This window comes from Jaculus jaculus, chromosome 13, assembly GCF_020740685.1.
Source record: "Jaculus jaculus isolate mJacJac1 chromosome 13, mJacJac1.mat.Y.cur, whole genome shotgun sequence".
In the NCBI taxonomy this organism is placed as follows: Eukaryota; Metazoa; Chordata; class Mammalia; order Rodentia; family Dipodidae; genus Jaculus; species Jaculus jaculus.
Window position 1 is genome coordinate 62039237 of NC_059114.1, and position 18384 is coordinate 62057620.

Sequence of the window (18384 nt, forward strand, 5' to 3'; positions counted from 1 at the left end):
TGGTCAACCTCCTACCTCAGCCACCCCTGTCATTGCCCAATGGGCCCATGAACAAAGTGGCCATGGTGGCAGAGATGCAGGCTATGCATGGGCCCAACAACATGGACTTCCACTTACTAAGGCTGACCTGGCTACGGCTACTGCTGAGTGCCAAATTTGCCAACAGCAGAGGCCGACTCTGAGCCCCCTATATGGTAGTATTCCTCGGGGTGACCAGCCAGCAACCTGGTGGCAGGTTGACTACATTGGACCTCTTCCATCATGGAAAGGGCAGCGTTTTGTCCTTACTGGAATAGACACTTATTCTGGGTATGCATTTGCCTTTCCTGCACATAGCGCTTCTGCCAAAACTACCATCCGTGGGCTTACAGAATGCCTTATCCACCATCATGGCATTCCACACAGCATTGCTTCTGACCAAGGAACTCACTTCACCGCCAAGGAAGTACGGCAGTGGGCTCATGATCATGGAATTCACTGGTCTTACCATGTGCCCCACCATCCTGAAGCAGCTGGCTTGATAGAATGGTGGAACGGCCTTTTGAAGAAACAGCTACAGCGCCAACTGGGTGGCAACAGCTTGGAGGGCTGGGGGAATGTCCTCCAGCAGGCAGTATATGCTCTGAATCAGCGTCCTATATATGGTACTGTTTCTCCTATAGCCCGGATTCACGGGTCCAGGAATCAAGGGGTGGAAATGGGAATGGTCCCACTTGCCATCACCCCAAGTGACCCATTAGCTAGATTTTTGCTTCCTGTTCCCGCAACCTTATGCTCTGCTGGACTACAAGTCTTGGTCCCAGAGGGGGGGAGTGCTTTTGCCAGGAGACACAAAGAACATTCTATTGAACTGGAAGCTAAGACTTCCCCCTGGTCACTTTGGGCTCCCAATGCCCTTGAGTGAACAGGCTGAGAAAGGAGTTACAGTGATTGCAGGGGTGATTGATCCAGATTACCAGGGGGAAATTGGGCTGCTCCTCCACAATGGCGGTAAGGAAGAGTATGCCTGGAGTGCAGGAGATCCTTTAGGGCGTCTGTTAGTGTTACCATGTCCTGTTGTCAAAGTCAATGGACGACTGCAACAACCCAATAGAAGTAGTGTGATAAATGGCCCAGATCCTTCAGGAATGAAGGTATGGGTTACCCCTCCAGGTAAAGAACCAAGACCTGCCGAGGTGCTTGCTGAAGGTGGAGGGAATACAGAATGGGTAGTAGAAGAAGGCAGTTACAAATATCAGCTAAGGCCACGTGATCAGTTACAGAAACGAGGACTGTCCTGCCTTGATAACAGAGTGTTGTATCTACACCAATATTAAGATTGTATCATTAGCTAAACTGTTGAATTTATATTAGACCCATTGTATTAGAGACTAAGCTTGTGTTGGGGGGAAGATTTTGCGGTTCCGGTTGTACGTGGGATAGTTATGCGATGTTAGGCGGAATTATGAGCTTGTTACTGTTTTCATTTGGAAATTAAGTATGATGTAAGGAGACATGATTTGATGCCAAGTTGACAAGGGGTGGACTTGTGATAGTTAAGGTGTTGTCAACTTGATCTGTTTAGTAATCCACAGGCTGCTTCTAGGAAGGATCAACTAAAGGAGGAGGTCTTTCTCCCAGGGTGAGCCCTTCCCCCAGAGTGGGCAGTCCCGCTCAGAGAGGGACTTGATATAAGGAAGCTCTGGGTAGAAGAGTTCCCTTTTTTTTCCTTCCTTCCTTCCACTTGGCTGCTGGAGCTGCTCCCTATCTTCTAGTGTGGATTAAAGACCAGTGTGGACTAAAGACCAACACCATTGAAGACCCACGTGGATCGAAACCCAGCGGCTCCTCAGGAAGCCTCCAGGCTTTCCGGCTCCTCAGGAGGCCTCCAGGTTTTCCAGCACCATCTGCAGTGCCGGTCGGGACTGCTGAGGCATCTGGCCACATGGACTGAGCAGCTACCAGGTTCGGTGATTCTCAGGCCTGCAACTGCTATTGGACTACTGTAAGCTAATCCAATAAATTCCCTTTATAAAATAATTCATTCTAGTAATTCTGTTCCTCTAGAGAACCCTGACTAATACACTGGGCATATGTAACTTTCATGTTTACCTCTCTGAGGAAGTGTCATATAGTTGATAAGAGTTAGTTGCCTTTTCTATATGCTTCAGCCATTTTCTCACAGTTGTAATCTTTTAGCTTCTTCTTAATTTATTACTATCAGATTCAAAAGCTATGGCTTCTACAGTACATGCCTCATGAAATAAGTCAGAACAGGATGGAGATCCAATTTTCCACAAAGGTATCAAAACAGGCACCCAGTGGATGATGGAAAGAGAGTGGTATAGTAAAGGGGTGCTGTGGCCATCTAATTGTCTGGGGTAAAGTGAGTAGCTAATAGGTAATGTGTACTATGGAGTACTATGGAGTGAAGGTTGTTTCCCAAGAGGAGAACCTGTGAGAGAGAGCAGAACTGACAGAGAAGGAAGAGATCAAATGTAGATTAATGTCTGATTATGAGAGACTTCTTGCCATTATACATTTCAGTTTATAAAGTTATCAATTTCTTTAAGAATTAAAAAGTTAAATTTACCATTTTTAGGGATCCAACATCCTATTTATATTGGAGCTAGACTGTATGTTAATGAAAGTGAGGAACTTGGACTTCATGTCTCCTTTTGTGCTGAGGTTCAGGGTCAGATTTGGAGCAAGGGGGTCTTGGACCTCTGGATAGTAGGGAGGTAATTTGGGATACCTGGGAGTAGTTGGAGGCTCTAAGTCCTAGAATAGCATCAGGAAGAGATCACTGGGGTCCCAGACCCACAAAGAGGGACCTGGTTCCAGTAACCTGATTTATCAAAGAATGGAGTTAGCATTGCCTATAAGAAAAGCCCCAGCAAAAAGTAGGGTACAGTGAGAATCTACAGCTAGGGCTTAGACTAATATACTCCTCCAGGTTGGGGCAGCCTGGATTTAGGAAAGTGGGGCTTATGAAAAAGAATAGAATTTGGTAACCGTGATGGAGTCCGTTATAAATTCCGTGTCCACCCGCTCGCTGTGGTGCGGGCTGGTAGGAATTCCCTGAGGAAGTGGAGACGGGAGGAACACAAGTTCCGCATGCAGCCGGGACCCGTCAGTGGTGACCGTGGCCGACGCCGCAGCCCGGCCATGGTCTTGCTGTGTGTAAGCCATACCTGGTCACATTTTTGGAGCAATCAAAACAGCCTTGGAGTGCGAGGAGAAAAGAGCCTGGAATAATATACTCAGCAAACTTTGGCAAATATAGCAAATCTGCAACAGACTTGGAACCTCCAAAAGAATCCAAAAATGTTGGCATCCATATTCAGGAGATGCCTTACAAATATAAAGAATGTAGAAAAGATTTTATCAGTGACTCATCCTCAAACCAACATCAGCAGGCTGGTAAAGCAGATAAGCCCTACAGATGTAAAGAATGTGGCAAAGATTTTAAATATCATTCAGTCTTAAGTATACACCAAGTGGTTCATACTGGAGCAAAACCATACAAATGTGAAGAATGTGGCAAAAGCTTCAAAACTGATGGGAACCTTAGACAACACCATCTAATTCATACAGGAGAGAGACCGTACAAATGTGACGAGTGTGGCAAAGGCTTCAGTAGGCCCATAAAACTTAAAGAACATCACTTCATTCACACTGGAGAGAGACCATACAAATGCCAGGAATGTGACAAAGCTTTCAGGAGTAATACAAAACTTAATCAACATCGTATACTTCATACAGTAAATAACCCATACAAATGTGAAGAGTGTGGCAAAACTTTCAGGAGTAACACAAACTTTAACCAGCATCGTTTAATTCATACAGGGGAGAAACCATACAAATGTAAAGTATGTGGCAAAGCTTTCAGATCTCGTCCAAACCTTATTACACATGAAAAAATTCATACTGGACCAAAACCATACAAATGCAATGAATGTGACAATGCCTTTAAGTGTTCTGTACACTTGATTCAACATTTGAAAATTCACTGGGAAGGACTTCCCTATAGATGCAACCAGTGTGGCAAACGCTTTAAGTATTACTCACGCCTTAATGATCATCAGATTATTCATACTGGAGAGACACCCTATATATGTAATGAATGTGGCAAAGACTTTCGTCGTTCTTCATGTCTTAATAAACATCAGATGCTTCATACTAGAGAGACACCCTATAGATATGAGGAATGTGGCAAAGCCTGTTACTGTTCTTCCCATCTTAAACGACATCAGAAGATCCATGTTGAGGGACGCTACCATTGTCAAGCATGTGACAAAGCCTTTAATAATCGGTCAACCCTTCTTGTACACCAGAAAACTCATACTGAAGCAAAACCCTATAGCTGTCTGGAGTGTGGCAAAGCATATTTCTGTTCTTCTCAGCTTAAACGTCATCAGAAAATTCATACTGGAAAGATACCCCATGCTTGTAAAGAGTGGCAAATTCTTTAATAATTGCTCAATCTTTAATGTCTACCAGAGAATCCATACTGGAGAGAAATTCTGTAGTTTGTATGGAATGTGGCCAAGCCCATTACTATTGTTCTCAGATTAAATGACATCATATAATTCAAATTGGGTTAAAACTATACCTGTAAAAAATGTTGAAAGGGTTTTGTTGCTTCTTCAAGCCTTAAGCAGCACTAGATGATTCTTACTTGAGCAAAACTCTACCAGTGTGAAGAAAGGCAAAGCCTTCAATAGTAGTTCAATCCTTACTCAATGCATGAGAAAATCCCTGTACATACAAAGAAAATATCAAAACCTTTAACACTGCACAGCATTTACCAGAGTCTTAATCAGTACATGAGGAAAACACTACAAATATAAGGACTGTGAGAGAACTTTCAAGACTTAACACTTACTAGACACCTAACAGTCCATAGTGGAGAGGGACCTACAATCCAGTCATGCCGCCTCTCCCAGAACAGCCAAAGGATATACGTGAAGTCCTTTTACACAGTACAGAAGGTTGAAAAGTTGAAACTCCGCTCTTAATATATATGAAATAATTTGTTTACAAGTGAAACCCCATAGCTACATACAGAACGTCAAAGCACTGAGTTGCTTATAATTTACACAACATCATTAGTGAGGTGGAAAGAACTAGAATGTTATAGTTCTTGGATATCTCTTGAAGGATCCTCCTACTGTTTTCTTAACAGACCATAGAATGCGTTTTAAAATACTGTGCATATTTTGTGTGAGTTTTCTTTAATTAATAAAAGTGAATAGGTTAGGTGTGGTGGTTCACACCTTTAATTCCAGCACTTGGGAGGCAGAGGTAGGAGGATCACTGTGAGTGAAACCAGCCTGGGACTACAGAATTGAGTTTCAGGTCAGCCTGGGCTATATTGAAAATCTACACTGAAAAAAACAAAATAAATAAAGTAATGGTTCTTATGTGTCAAAAAAAAAAAAAGAATAGAATTTAAGTCCTGCATTGCCCCAAGGATACCTAGGCAAGTTGTGATCCTGTGGATGAGAGAAGAGGGTAGCAGGATAAAGAGAGAAGGAAGAGAAGAGATTGAATGGTGACAGAAGGGAGGAAGGGAGGGCAGGTGGAAAAGATCACAGGCTTGCTTAGGCTGTTACCTGTCTTGAACATACATATCTTTAGAGAGAATTGCAATGTAGTTCCTCACTTGCACAAATTTGTACAAGGTTTGCCCTAGAAGAATCACTTTTTTGACCATAGTCTAGCCCATCAGGCAAGTATTTCTGAGGGGTAATAGCCATTCTAACAAATGAAGTTCATATCTCATTTTAATTTTTTTTGGTTTCTCAATTTTGACTCATATGTTATAACCAATGGAGAAATGAATACATTTATTCTCAGATTTAGTACAAATCGTGGGTATTGATTCTTACCACTGTGTTCAGCATTATACTATATGTATCAGCAAGAGTGATTAGAATGATAAATATTTAAAGGTATATTAATGGAAAGGAAGAAATAAAATGATTGGGATAATGGATTACATATATGTAGAGAATTTTGATTATTAAACAAGAATATTAGAACTATAGTCATTAAAATATGAATTACAAAATCCACATGTGAATAACACATGTATTTCTGTACATCAATAATTATCAGAAAAGATATCATGAAAACAGCATCTAAAATAATGTTTAAAAATAAATTTTGCTAAGAAATGAATGACTTACATTATAAAAATGTAATATAATGATAAATTGAAGATCGAAACACATTTAATACATTGTATGGATTGTCAGAAACTCACACACACACACACGTGTGTGTGTAATTTTTTTCTTTTGTAATAATAATAATTTGCAACATATTCTCTCTGTTTCTCATGCTGTCATAGAACTCATGCCCATGCTCCTGTATCAGTCTCTCTGGGTGCTGAGATTTCTGGTGTGAACACAACACATGGCTCCAAAAGTGTGACTAATCAGGTGATCCTATAAAAAATTAACCAGCAAGACAAGATTTGCACACCTGTGCAATAGTGGCACACAGACTATGCAAGTAACAACAGCTCTCTGATTAGGTAAAAGGCCCATTCGGTGGGAAATAACTCATACCTGCTACATCCCAGTCAGAATCCTATGGATACAATGGCCATAACTCCATAGAGAAGTGTGTCGTATTATTTGGCCCAAAAGAGTGGCTACACCCATCAAAATTTTTCTTTAATATATGCTGCTCTCACTCTTTTCAGATAACCACTCTTCTCCTCTCCTCCTCCCTCCCTCTCTCTCTCTCTCTCCACAGACACACACATGGAGTATACAGGGGGAGGAAGATCCATCAACATGACAAGAAAAGATAGCAAACTGCCTAGTATGAAAAGAGCCACTTCATTTGCTCATCTAGGGCACATCTTCCAGAGCCCATGAGACATCACAAAGGAAGTTGCACTTTAAGCATGTGTACTGCTTTCTTCTTCTTCTTCTTTTTTTTTTTTTTTTTTTTTTTTTTTTTGGTTTTTCAAGGTAGCATCACACTCTAGTCCAAGCTGACCTGGAATTCACTATGTAGTCTCAGGATGGCCTCAAACTCATGGCAATCCTACCTCTGCCTGCTGAGTGCTGGGATTAAAGGTGTGTGCCACCACACCCAGCTCTGAGCACTGCTTTTACTGCTACCCTGAAAACCTGCCCTAGGGAGATGACAACAGACACTGAGGACCCTCAAACTTATTAAAGTAGAAATGTAGATGTTGCAGAGAGCTCAACACTAAAATAGACTTTAGACACACATGCCAAGACTCAGGAAGCATTGCAGAAAAGTGAGTGGAAAGACAGTAAGTGCCATAATGTGGAAAATATCCTAAGACATTGTCTCCTTTCTCCTATAGAGACTAACTGCAGCATTCTTAACACCATGGTGGATGTGAGTCATCCCACTGAACAAGAGCCTCATTGGAATGATCACATGGGTTAATGGAAGGTTAATGGAAATAAGAGTATCACATGGTGCGAATGGAACCAAATCATGATTTGTCCATAAAGTCAAGTTCCTAATTAATAAAAATGAAACAAATTAAAACAATCAGTTTCACTAGCACATCCAACATGGTACTTGGCTGTCATTAGATAAGTATGTGAGGTAATGACACTGAGGATCTGCTCTTATAGTAAATTTCAAGTAGGTAATATAATTTTAGTAACAATGTCCATGGTTCAGACCTTTTAGACACAAACATTTTATTCATCTTAAAGCTGAAAATATGGACCCGTCATCTACATCTCCTCATTACTCTCCTCAAAACTTTCCAACTTACTTTTCATCTCTGCTTTCATAAGTTCAGCTTTTACTGCTGTACTATGATTAACAGTGTATTAGACACACATCTCCAGTCACTTAAATTTACTTTAGTAGATGCTGCTGATACACAAACAAAAATAGCCATTTGAGTCAAAATTGATAAAACTTTTATGAGTTCCAACATAAGGTAGGCCCTGGTATGAGTAGTTCAAAATATCAATAATATTAATGCTGTATTATTTTGTAAAATTGAAGCTAAGTATGTATAAATAAGTTCTTTGATGGTCTAAACATCAATATTTTATATGCCTTAAGTTAAGGTCTTATAAAATCTATCATATTTCTTTTGAAACATTTTCCCTTTATTATATTCCACATCATCATGCATGAACAATGAGCATCTTTATTTCAGATGAGCTTATTGTAGCTTCAATTTGACTTAAGAATAGAAGTATTTCATATTATTTGAAGAATATATTTTTCAGATTTTGTTTTCTAAAACTTAAAATGCCCCTAAAGCAAAATATAACATTTTGAATAAATTTTAAAGGATTCTAAGACTCATCTTACTTAGGGAGCACTCAAGCATATTTATCAATAATTACTACTATATTATCAAGTACCTAAGTTTGTCAGTCACTTGAGAGTTTACAGATAGATTTGTGGTCTCTTATTTTTCATAAATTCTAAAGAGTCCATTAGAAATACTGGTCCAAGATTCACCGAAAAATTTCAAATTCATTCTAATAAGATATATATAGGGTCTTGAAAGCCAGCTTTGAAAAATTACTTACAAAAATTAACTAAATACATAAGTAAATGGATTTAAAAAAATATTTGCAACTTGTGATACATTAATATTTTTACATGTTTTAAGAGCTCATATACAAATTAGTCATATTCTTTATTCCTCATACATTTATTGTATGTATAGTACAGACTTGAATTATACTATTTAACAGCAATGGACTTATCCACAGATGTTTCAGCTATTCCTAAGATAATAGACATACTTGCAGCATACTTGGTGGCTCTTCCTTTTATTTCCTGGCTCCTCTAAAACTATTCTAAATTTTATTTTTATTATTCTCTTGATTAATGAAATTACTTATGCATAACATATATGTGAGTAAATTTAGGGTTTATTATATGTGGTTATATGGTATGCTGTTTATATGATACTATCATATAACATAATCAGATTACATTATATATAACCCATCTATATAATTACAGATTACCCCTGATTTCTTATAATTCAACTTACTACCATCACATTCATGATCATGCAAAAGTAATATGTATTTGGTAGAAAACATATTTAAAACTGAGTATTGATTATTTCTCAGGATAGCATTATGATGAATTGTACAAGCCAGCCACAGTTTCCAGATATCTAAGTGATCATCAGATAAGTGATGGACATATTTTGGTGAATTGTTTGCTAAGCTAAATTGTTGGGTAGATTAGGCACTTTAACTGCATTTTTACTTAATGATATTTCCCATTCAATGTGGGTTTATTCAGAGTCAATCCCATTGTAATTAGAGGGGAATTCATGGATTTAATTGTATATAACATAATTTAGTTTCACTTGCTGTAAATTTTAAAGGATCTGTCTTTCTGGAGAACTTTCTGCTACAGATGAAAATTTTCTCAGCACAATTCCTGGTTTATCTAACATTCATTAATTATAAAATTCAGTGGCCTAATGTTGTTATACTTATATATTAAAGGTTACATAAAACACATTTTTGTTATCAGCTGAAAATGACACTATTTCAAAGAGCATTTTAAGATTATCTGAATTGAGCAGCTATAAACATGAGCAAATTTCTCTGTAGTGAAGCATGGCATACTCAGGATAAATGCCCAGTAAGGGAACAACTGGGTCTGTTGGTAGGTCTATATTCATCTTTCTCAGGAATCTTCATGTAGATTTCCATAGTGTTTGTACAACTTTGCATTCCCACCAACAGTGAATGAGGGATCCTCTTTTTCCACATTCTTGTCAGCATGTGTTGTTGTTTGAATTTTTTAATGATTGCCATCCTTACCAGAGTAAGGTAAAATCTCATAGTTGTTTTAATTTGTATTTTCCTAATGGTTAGGGATATGGAACACTTTCTTAACTCACACTTATAAAAATTCCATTTACTTCTACATTTAATGAGTCATAGTCAGGGCATAGGTTTCATAATTAGGCTTGAGGAGGCCCTGACTGCACAAGTTACATGAGGAAGTTGCTCAAATGCTTATGGTTTCTACTCTTGTAACAATGCCTTCTGTCCCCAAGGATGCACCCCGGCATCACAGGGTGTCTCCTATAATCAATGGATGGAGTAGGAGAGGACAAGATCATGGTTTACAGATGGTTCAGCACATTATGTGGACACCGACCAGAAGTGGACAGCTGCAGCATTACATCCCCTTTCTGGGACAACTTTGAAGGACTGTGGTGAAGATACTTCTTCACAATGGACAGAACTTCAGGCAGTGGTCCTGGTTGTGCATTCTGGAAGAAAAACGGCCAGATGTGCGGTTATACACTGATGTGTGGGCTGAGGCCAATGGTTTGGCTGCATGGTCTGGGACATGGAAGGAGCACAATTGGAAAATTGGTTAGAAGGACATTTGGGGAAGGTATATGTGGGTAGAACTCTCTGAATGGGCAAAGGATATAAATATACTTGTGTCCATGTTAATGCTCAACAAAAGGTGACCTCATTAGAGGATGATTTCAATAATCAAGTAGATAAGTTGACCCATCCTGCGGATAGTGGTCAACCTCTTTTCTCAACTACCCCTGTCATTGCCCAATGGACCCATGAACAAAGTGGGCCATAATGGCATGGATGCAGGATATGCATGGGCCCAACAACATGGACTTCCACTAACTAAGGCTGACCTGGATATGACTGCTGCTGATTGCTAAATTTGCCAGAAGCAGAGACCAACTCTGAGCTTTCCATATGGTAGTAATTCTTGGGTTAACCAGCAACTTGTTGGCAGGTTGACTACATTGGACCACTTCCGTTATGGAAAGGGCAGCATTTTGTCCTTACTGGAATAGACACTTATTCTGGATATGCATTTACCTTTCCTGCACATAGTACTTATGCCAAAAAACCATCCATGGGCTTATCTACCATCATGGTATTCCACACAGCATTGTTTCTGACCAAGAAACTCACTTAACAGCCAACGAAGTATGGCAGTGGGCTCATGATCATGGAATTCACTGGTCTTACCATGTGCCCCACCACACTGAAGCAGCTGGCTTGATAGAATGGCAGAATGGCCTTTTGAAAAAACAGCTACAGCACCAACTAAGTGGCAATAGTTGGAGGGCTGGGGGAGTGTCCTCCAGCATGCTGTATATGCTCTGAATCAGTGTCTTATATATGGTGCTGTTTCTCTTATAGCCTGTATTCATGAGTCCAGGAATAAAGGGGTGGAAATGGGAATGTTCCCACTTACCATCACCCCAAGTGACCCATTAGCTAAAATTTTGCTTCCTGTTCCCACAGCCTTATGATTTGCTGGCCTTGGTGCCAGAGGGGGTAGTGCTTTTGCCAGGAGGCACAAAAAACATTCCATTGAACTGGAAGCTAAGACTTCCCCCTGGCCACTTTGGGCTCCTGATGCCCTCCAGACAACAGTGTAAGAAAGGAGTTACAGTGGTAGCAGGGGTGACTGATCCAGACTACTAGGGAGAAATTGGACTGCTCCTCCACAATGGAAGTAAGGAAGAGTATGTCTGGTGTGCAGGAGATCTTTTAGGGCGTCTCTTGGTGTTACCATGTCCTGTTATCAAAGTCAGTTGATAACTGCAACAATCCAATCAAGGTAATATGATAAATGACCCAGATCCTTCAGAAATGAAGGTATGGGGGCTGGAGAGATGGATTATCAGTTAAGCGCTTACCTGAGAAGCCTAAGGACCTCAGTTCAAGGCTCAATTCCCCAGAACCCACCTTGGAAAGATGCACAAAGGGGCACACACATCTGGAGTTCATTTGCAGGGGCTGGAGGCCCTGGTGCACCCATTCTCTCTCTCTCTCCCTCTTTCTCTCTCTCTGTGTCACTCTTAAATAAATAAATAATTTTTTAAAAAAGAAATGAAGGTATGGGTCACCCCTCCAGGTAAAGAACCAAGACCTGCTGAGGGGCTTGCTGAACATGGAGGAAATACAGAATGGGTAGTAGAAGTCAATTACAAAAACCAGCTAAGGCCACGTGACCAGCTACAAAAAAACAATGACGACTGCAAATGTTTTTACATATCTACACCAATATTAAGATTATATCCCAGATAACTATTGTTGAATTTATACTAGACCTATTATATTAGAAACTAAGCATTCCTCAAGGAACCTTGCTTTGTGTTGGGGGGAAGATTTTGTGTTTCCAGTTGCACATGGAATAGTTAGACCATGTTAGGTGGAATTATGGGCTTGTTACTCTTTTCATTTGGAAATTAGATACGATGTATGGAAATATGGTTTAGTGTCAAGTTGACAAGAGGTGGACTCCTGATGGTTAAGGTGTTGTCAACCTGATCTGTTTAGTAATCCACAGAAATCCCCTTTGGGTGGGTCTCTGAGATGGCTTCCAGGAAGGATTAACTAAAGGAGGAAGTCCTACCCCCAGAGTGAGCCCTTCCCCCACAGCAGGCAGCCCCTCTCAGAGGAGGGCATTATATAAGGAAGTTTTGGGTGAGAAGAACCCTTTCCTTCCACTTGGCTGCCAGGCCTGCTTGCTGCCTTCCACCATGGATTAGAGACCAGTGTTAACTGAAGACCCATTTGGATTGAAAACCAACAGCTTCTCAGGAAGCCCACAGGTCTTCAGTGCTAGATTGAGACTGCTGAGGCATCTGGCCATGTGGACTGAGCAGCTACTGGGTTCCTTGATTCTCAGGCCTGCAACTGCTATTGAACTACCATAAGCTAACCCAATAAATTCCCTTTGTAATATAAGTCATTTAGCAGTTCTGTTCCTCTAGGGAACCCTAATACAGTGGATATATTAATTCTCAAGATCTGATTCTCATTTTCAAGGAGTTTATCATGTAGTTCAGTTTCTCTATCCATGAAGCCTCTGTGAGAAGTCCATCATTTGAAAGTATATCTAAGCACAGTATCATATTAAACATCTGTTAGATTTTCTTCTTGTCAACATCAGGGTCATCATCCATAATATGCATTGGTTTTATTAAACTTACTACAGTGGGATGGTATAGTACTAGTCCTGGTATGAGAAAGTTAACCATATACACAGAAAAATCAGTGTTTTCTCCTCAAAAGGTTTATTTATGGCCAAGTCCCCCTAAAGCAAGTGACAGATTTACAAGAGAAATTCATGCAAATTACATTTCATGTAAAATATGTACTTGAGACATGAAAAGGCAATTAAAGAGATATTTGTATATTCACGAATAACAATTTAAGAATATACTTGACAATAATTTGGGGAGGGGTGGTAACTGATTTGTTCAGATTTCTTTTTTGTGCCATTATCTCTCTCTCTTTTTTTTTCTGGTATAGGGTGGACTGTTATGGAATGAGGGTTTTAGAATATATGTTAGAGGTAAGTCAGAGAATTAGTCTGCTTGTGTGACATTACATTGTGAAGGCTCAGGAAACTCGCTTGAGTGTACTATATTCTGAAGTTCCTTTAGCTTAAAAGACTAATTGTTTGCTAAGCAGAATGAGTTGTCATATTTTGAACTGGGGGACTCTCAATCCTTTCCTTTACTCCTGGGTCCATCATATCTTATTCAAGATATTTTTCAGAATTCTGATTTTTTTAAAAAATTATATTCCATCATTCTTGTGCTGGAGAGATGGCTTAGCAGTTAAGCCCTTGCCTGTGAAGTCCAAGGACCCCAGTTTGAGGCTCTATTCTCCAGGACCCATATAAGCCAGATGCACAAGGGGGAGCATGCATCTGGAGTTCATTTGCAGTGGCTGGAGGCCCTGGTGTACCTATTCTCTCTCTCTATGTCTCTCTTCCTCTTTCTGTCTGTCATTCTCAAATAAGTAAATAAAAATAATTAAAATAAAAATTAACAAAAAATATATTCCATCATCCTAATTAAGATTGGAGAAGTAATGGGGGCAGGGACAAGGGAAAGATGGTATCAACATACAATGTAAAACCATACTAACTGTGTTTGTAATGTATTCCACATTTATCTTGTCTTTCATTGTTTCTCTAATCCTTCATATTATCCCATGTTCTCATTGCTATCATCCCCTTCTACCATGTCAATTTCACTCACTTGTTACTCACCTGCATATACATTTGAAATGATAGCTGCCATAAGGTGTAAAACAAATCTTACCCCTGTCTTAATAGATCTTCCAATTTGTAAGCCTTTCCCCTTCTACATGATTCTATCAAAAAAGTGCTAGTTATTAAATTTTCATTAAAATTTTTATTTATAAATTAGACAGGGAATTTTATATCAAATTTTGTTTACAAATTATAAAGAAAAAAATTAAATTATTGCAAGTCTCTTCTGTAGTTAAAACTGGTATTAAAACATAAGTAGAAGCTGGGTATGATGGCACATGCCTTTAATCCCAGCACTTGGGAGGCAGAGCCAGGAGGTTCACAGTGAGTTCAAGGCCACCTTGAGGCTACATAGAGAATTCCAGGCCAGTTGGGCTAGAGTGAGACACTACCTCAAAAACCAAAAAAATCCATAAGCAGTTTCTAGTTGTATTACAAACAACTAAGAGTCCCATAAATTATTTTGGTGTCTGTTACCAGGGACAGCTGCTTCCCTTTTATCTGAATCTGTATAGCAATTAAGTTTTTCCCAGTGATATCTATGTATTTGTTTTGTCATCCTTACCTGGAATCATGAGAACATTTGGTGCAATATTCGGCAATACTCATCTAGCAAGCATGTGAATGATTTCAAGTACTTGAAAATGACAGCCTGTAGCTTTAATTCTTATTGTCTCCACAAAACTATCTTTAATAATATTCTTAAAGCATCCCTGTCTTCTTTTATAATTCTTTTCAATTTCTGATACATGATCATGAGCCAGAAATTGTGCAAAATAAGCAGAACATTCATAAAACACAGCTAGACTTGCAATATGATACAGTACTTATAATTCACATATTTGACAGTCAAGATTTAGTAAGTGTTTTATTGAGTTAGTTGTTTAGTTATTTCAGAAAATAAAAATTAAAGACAAATGCTCTATTTTCTATTATTTATATAAAATAAGTAAAGATAATAATAATAATGGGCCCTTCATGAGTTTACTTTTAAAAATTAATGAGATTACTCAGTTAAGTGGTTAGTATATATAGATTAACATTAAAATGCTTTTTAGTTGTTTACCTCCTGCCAACTTTGTCTTAAAACCGTCAAGTTTAAATGTATCTGAATACCAGTATACTTAGAGAAGTTATGAAAGTTTTCCTGTTTTGAAATCTAATGACCTAAAAATGCCTTTCCCAATGCCCTCCAACAAAATACCATCAGAATGAACCATAGGGAACAACAGTCCTTACCAGCCAGAAATGGTTAGAAAGAATGTGCAATGCCCAGTCTCATGTTAGGTGATTTGTGAGTAGTCCCGGCAATGGAGCCTGAATGATGTCTGGAAGTGAGCATAAATCTAGCCTGAGACTATTAATTCTGCTTATCTCGAAACAGGAAAGACTATTGGGGAACTAAGTCTGAAACTGTGAAGAACAGTCACTGATATGTACTAGATTAGAAAATTTGTTGTGGTTAGGAAAATATTCATATTTATGTCAGTTTTCAGAGATGGGAAGACAATGCTGTTGCTTACTCTTGATCTACAGAGTGACACTGTCAAGATAATGTACTGGCAAATGTGTGCAGATATTCAATAGGACAATATCATCTTTGAGTATCTGGTTAGCAGCTTCTGCAGTCCAACATCCACTTCTAGGTAAGTGTGGCTCTTGGTGAGGCTTTCCTTCAGTATCTGTCAAATAAGTCTTACATATTTTCATTCTCCGTTGCTAGATGCTTATCCTAGAATGCTACATACTGGTCAGTATTAGAAAGAATTCTTAACAAATACAGCATTTGCCTTGTTTTTCTGTGGTCTTTGTAATAGTGGATGGAAGCAAAATTTTCAAAGCAAGTGTGACATCACAATTATAGCTTTGCTAAGAGGGGTCAAAGATTGTATGGTAACCTGTAAGAGAGAAGATAACTTCCAAGTCTGAGAAATTAGCAGAGGTTTCTCCGAGAAGCTCACAGCTGGTCCATGATCTGAAGATTTAAAAAGAAAGATGACAAAATAAACAGACAAAGATACACAATCCTGTGGAGAGAGAACATATCTGAAAGTATCTTCCATTTTTTCTCAATGTGAAGTGCACAATCACGCAAGTGAGGCTTTGGTTAGCATAATTATGAGGAGGTTGGAAACTCCACTAGAGAAGAAAAGGAGGCCTTAGGCATGGTTAAATTTTATACCCATACTCAGATACAGGTTTCTTTGTGTACATGAATATATGTTTGTATATATAAATGTATCCATGTAAATGTATATATCAATATGTATTTTATCTACATCTTTATATCTGCATAAACAATACAATAATGCAGGTAAAAATCATAACACTTAAACTAATAGGATAATTGCCAGAATAGAAGTTATGAATCAAATGCAATAATATGTTAGTATTAGGCTGGAGAGGTGGCTTAGCAATTAAGCACTTGCCTGTGAAGCCTAAGGACCTGGATTCGAGGCTCAATTCCCCAGGACCCACGTTAGCCAGATGCACAAGGGGGCACATGTGTCTGTAGTTCATTTGCAGTGGCTGGAGGCCCTGGCATACCCATTCTCTTTCTTTCTCTCTCTCTCTCCCTCTCTCCCTCATCCCCCCCCCCCCCGTTGCTCTCAAATAAATGAATTAAAAATATGTTAGTATTAACAAAGAACTGAAAAACAATTCATTTACATGAAGATAAACTATGAGAAGAATTGTGAGAATGAACTATGGGAAAGAATTTTTGAGATAGTCAACTTCACATTGCTGGGACAAATATCCAACCAGAAGCAGCTTATGGGAGAGAGGGACTTATTTCAGACTTATGAGTTGCAGAAGAACATAACCAACGGTGGAAGAAGCTGACTCATTTTTACAGATCCAAGCAGAGAGACATCAAGAGCCAGCAACCACAAGCAAAACAGCCAGAGCTCAAATGGCTCTTAACACACCTAGTAGGATTAAAAAAATCCATGGCCAGTGACATACCTCTCTTTCCTAGCAGAGCTCCAGCCCAAGCTTAATAAAACACCTGAGCCCATGGAGCCCTACCTTCAAAGTATCTTACTCAAACTTCCACAGCTAGGAATATTTTTAATGGACCTTGAAAATAGCTTTTACAATATTATTGCTGTGAGATGCTAAATTCCTTACTTGTAACTTGCCTTAAATTTAATTGTATGACTGTAATTTACCCACTTAAAGCAATGTGAGTAGGTCCCTTTTGCCTTGGTGTACCTTTATCCTGAACAGCAAAGATGACCAATCAATTGACATGCAATGGTAAGAGATGCTGACTGATCATGAATTATGGTCTATGCTCCTTTCCTCAGAGGCCTGGTTGGGCTCTCCATTCTGAGCAACATTCAAGTATAAAAAGTGTTGATTATAGTGCTGAAGTCAACAAGGTTACCATGGGTCCTCAAATCTGCTGAAGGCAATAGGTGGGTTTTATGTGACTGTGCATGTGTGTTTGGAATAGTCAGATTCTAGCAGGTCATATCCCTAAATCCTTTTCTTTAAACATATTTAAGGATTATCCAATGTTGAAAGTTCCTTACCATTTGCTCATAGAATGTACTATTGTATTATTGTCTTTTTGTTGCTCAATAAACGTATCAATGAGGGGCCTGGCCCTGGGGGGCTTCCTGGGTGCCTCTATCTGCAGTCACGATGTTTGTGGGCTGGCTTTCCAAGCTGTAGGCCTCTGTCTCTTCAACATAGATCTTCCTTTTAGCCTGTCAGTTCCTTGCCACTACGTCATCCATTAATTAAGAGCTAACAGAACAATTGCTGCATTTACATTTATAGGAACATACTTTGTGTGTGACTGCCTGTTATTAGTCTATAATTTTTGAAAGGAAGCAGGTCTCAGGCTGACCTAGTAGCTGCCTCGAAAGTGTGTGACAAATAGAGGCCACAGAGTACCCTCCTTTTCTCCCTAGGATCTTCATTCCACAACCTGTTCATGGACAGGTTGGGGCCCTACCTTCCGTGGATTTTTGAACAGTTTGGGGATTTATTAAAAAAAAATTAAAAACAAACTAGAAGGACTATGGGAATTGTATCATTGTACTAAGTGCATTTTACATCATGGGTGGTCACCTGTTTATGAGGTCCAGGGGTTAAATGTGGTGGTTTGAATCAGATGTCCCCCATAAATACATGTGCTTTCAATGTTTGATCCCAAGCTGGTGTCAGGTTGGGAAGTGAAGCATTGTTGGAGGAGGTATATTTCTAGATGGAGGCTTAGAGATGTTACAGTCAGTTCCATCGGGCCAAAGCTAAGCTTACTCTCTTCCTGCTTTGTTCTGGCAGAAGTGATGTCTAGCCTCTGCTCATGCCACACTTTCATCTGTTATC

General features: G+C 39.2%; 1 protein-coding gene across 1 annotated transcript; it reads left to right on the top strand.

Annotated features, from left to right (window-relative positions):
• The first annotated feature begins 3329 nt into the window (after positions 1-3329).
• On the top strand, positions 3330-4454 carry LOC123454067 (zinc finger protein 11-like). The gene has a single exon (XM_045132152.1). It carries the CDS (start codon positions 3330-3332, stop codon positions 4452-4454), a length of 1125 nt encoding a protein of 374 aa, XP_044988087.1.
• Positions 4455-18384: the final 13930 nt, after the last annotated feature.

What these genes read in the sequence shown, in the direction of transcription:
- LOC123454067 (XM_045132152.1), top strand. Translation starts at nt 3,330, where the DNA reads ATGCCTTACAAATATAAAGAATGTAGAAAAGATTTTATCAGTGACTCA.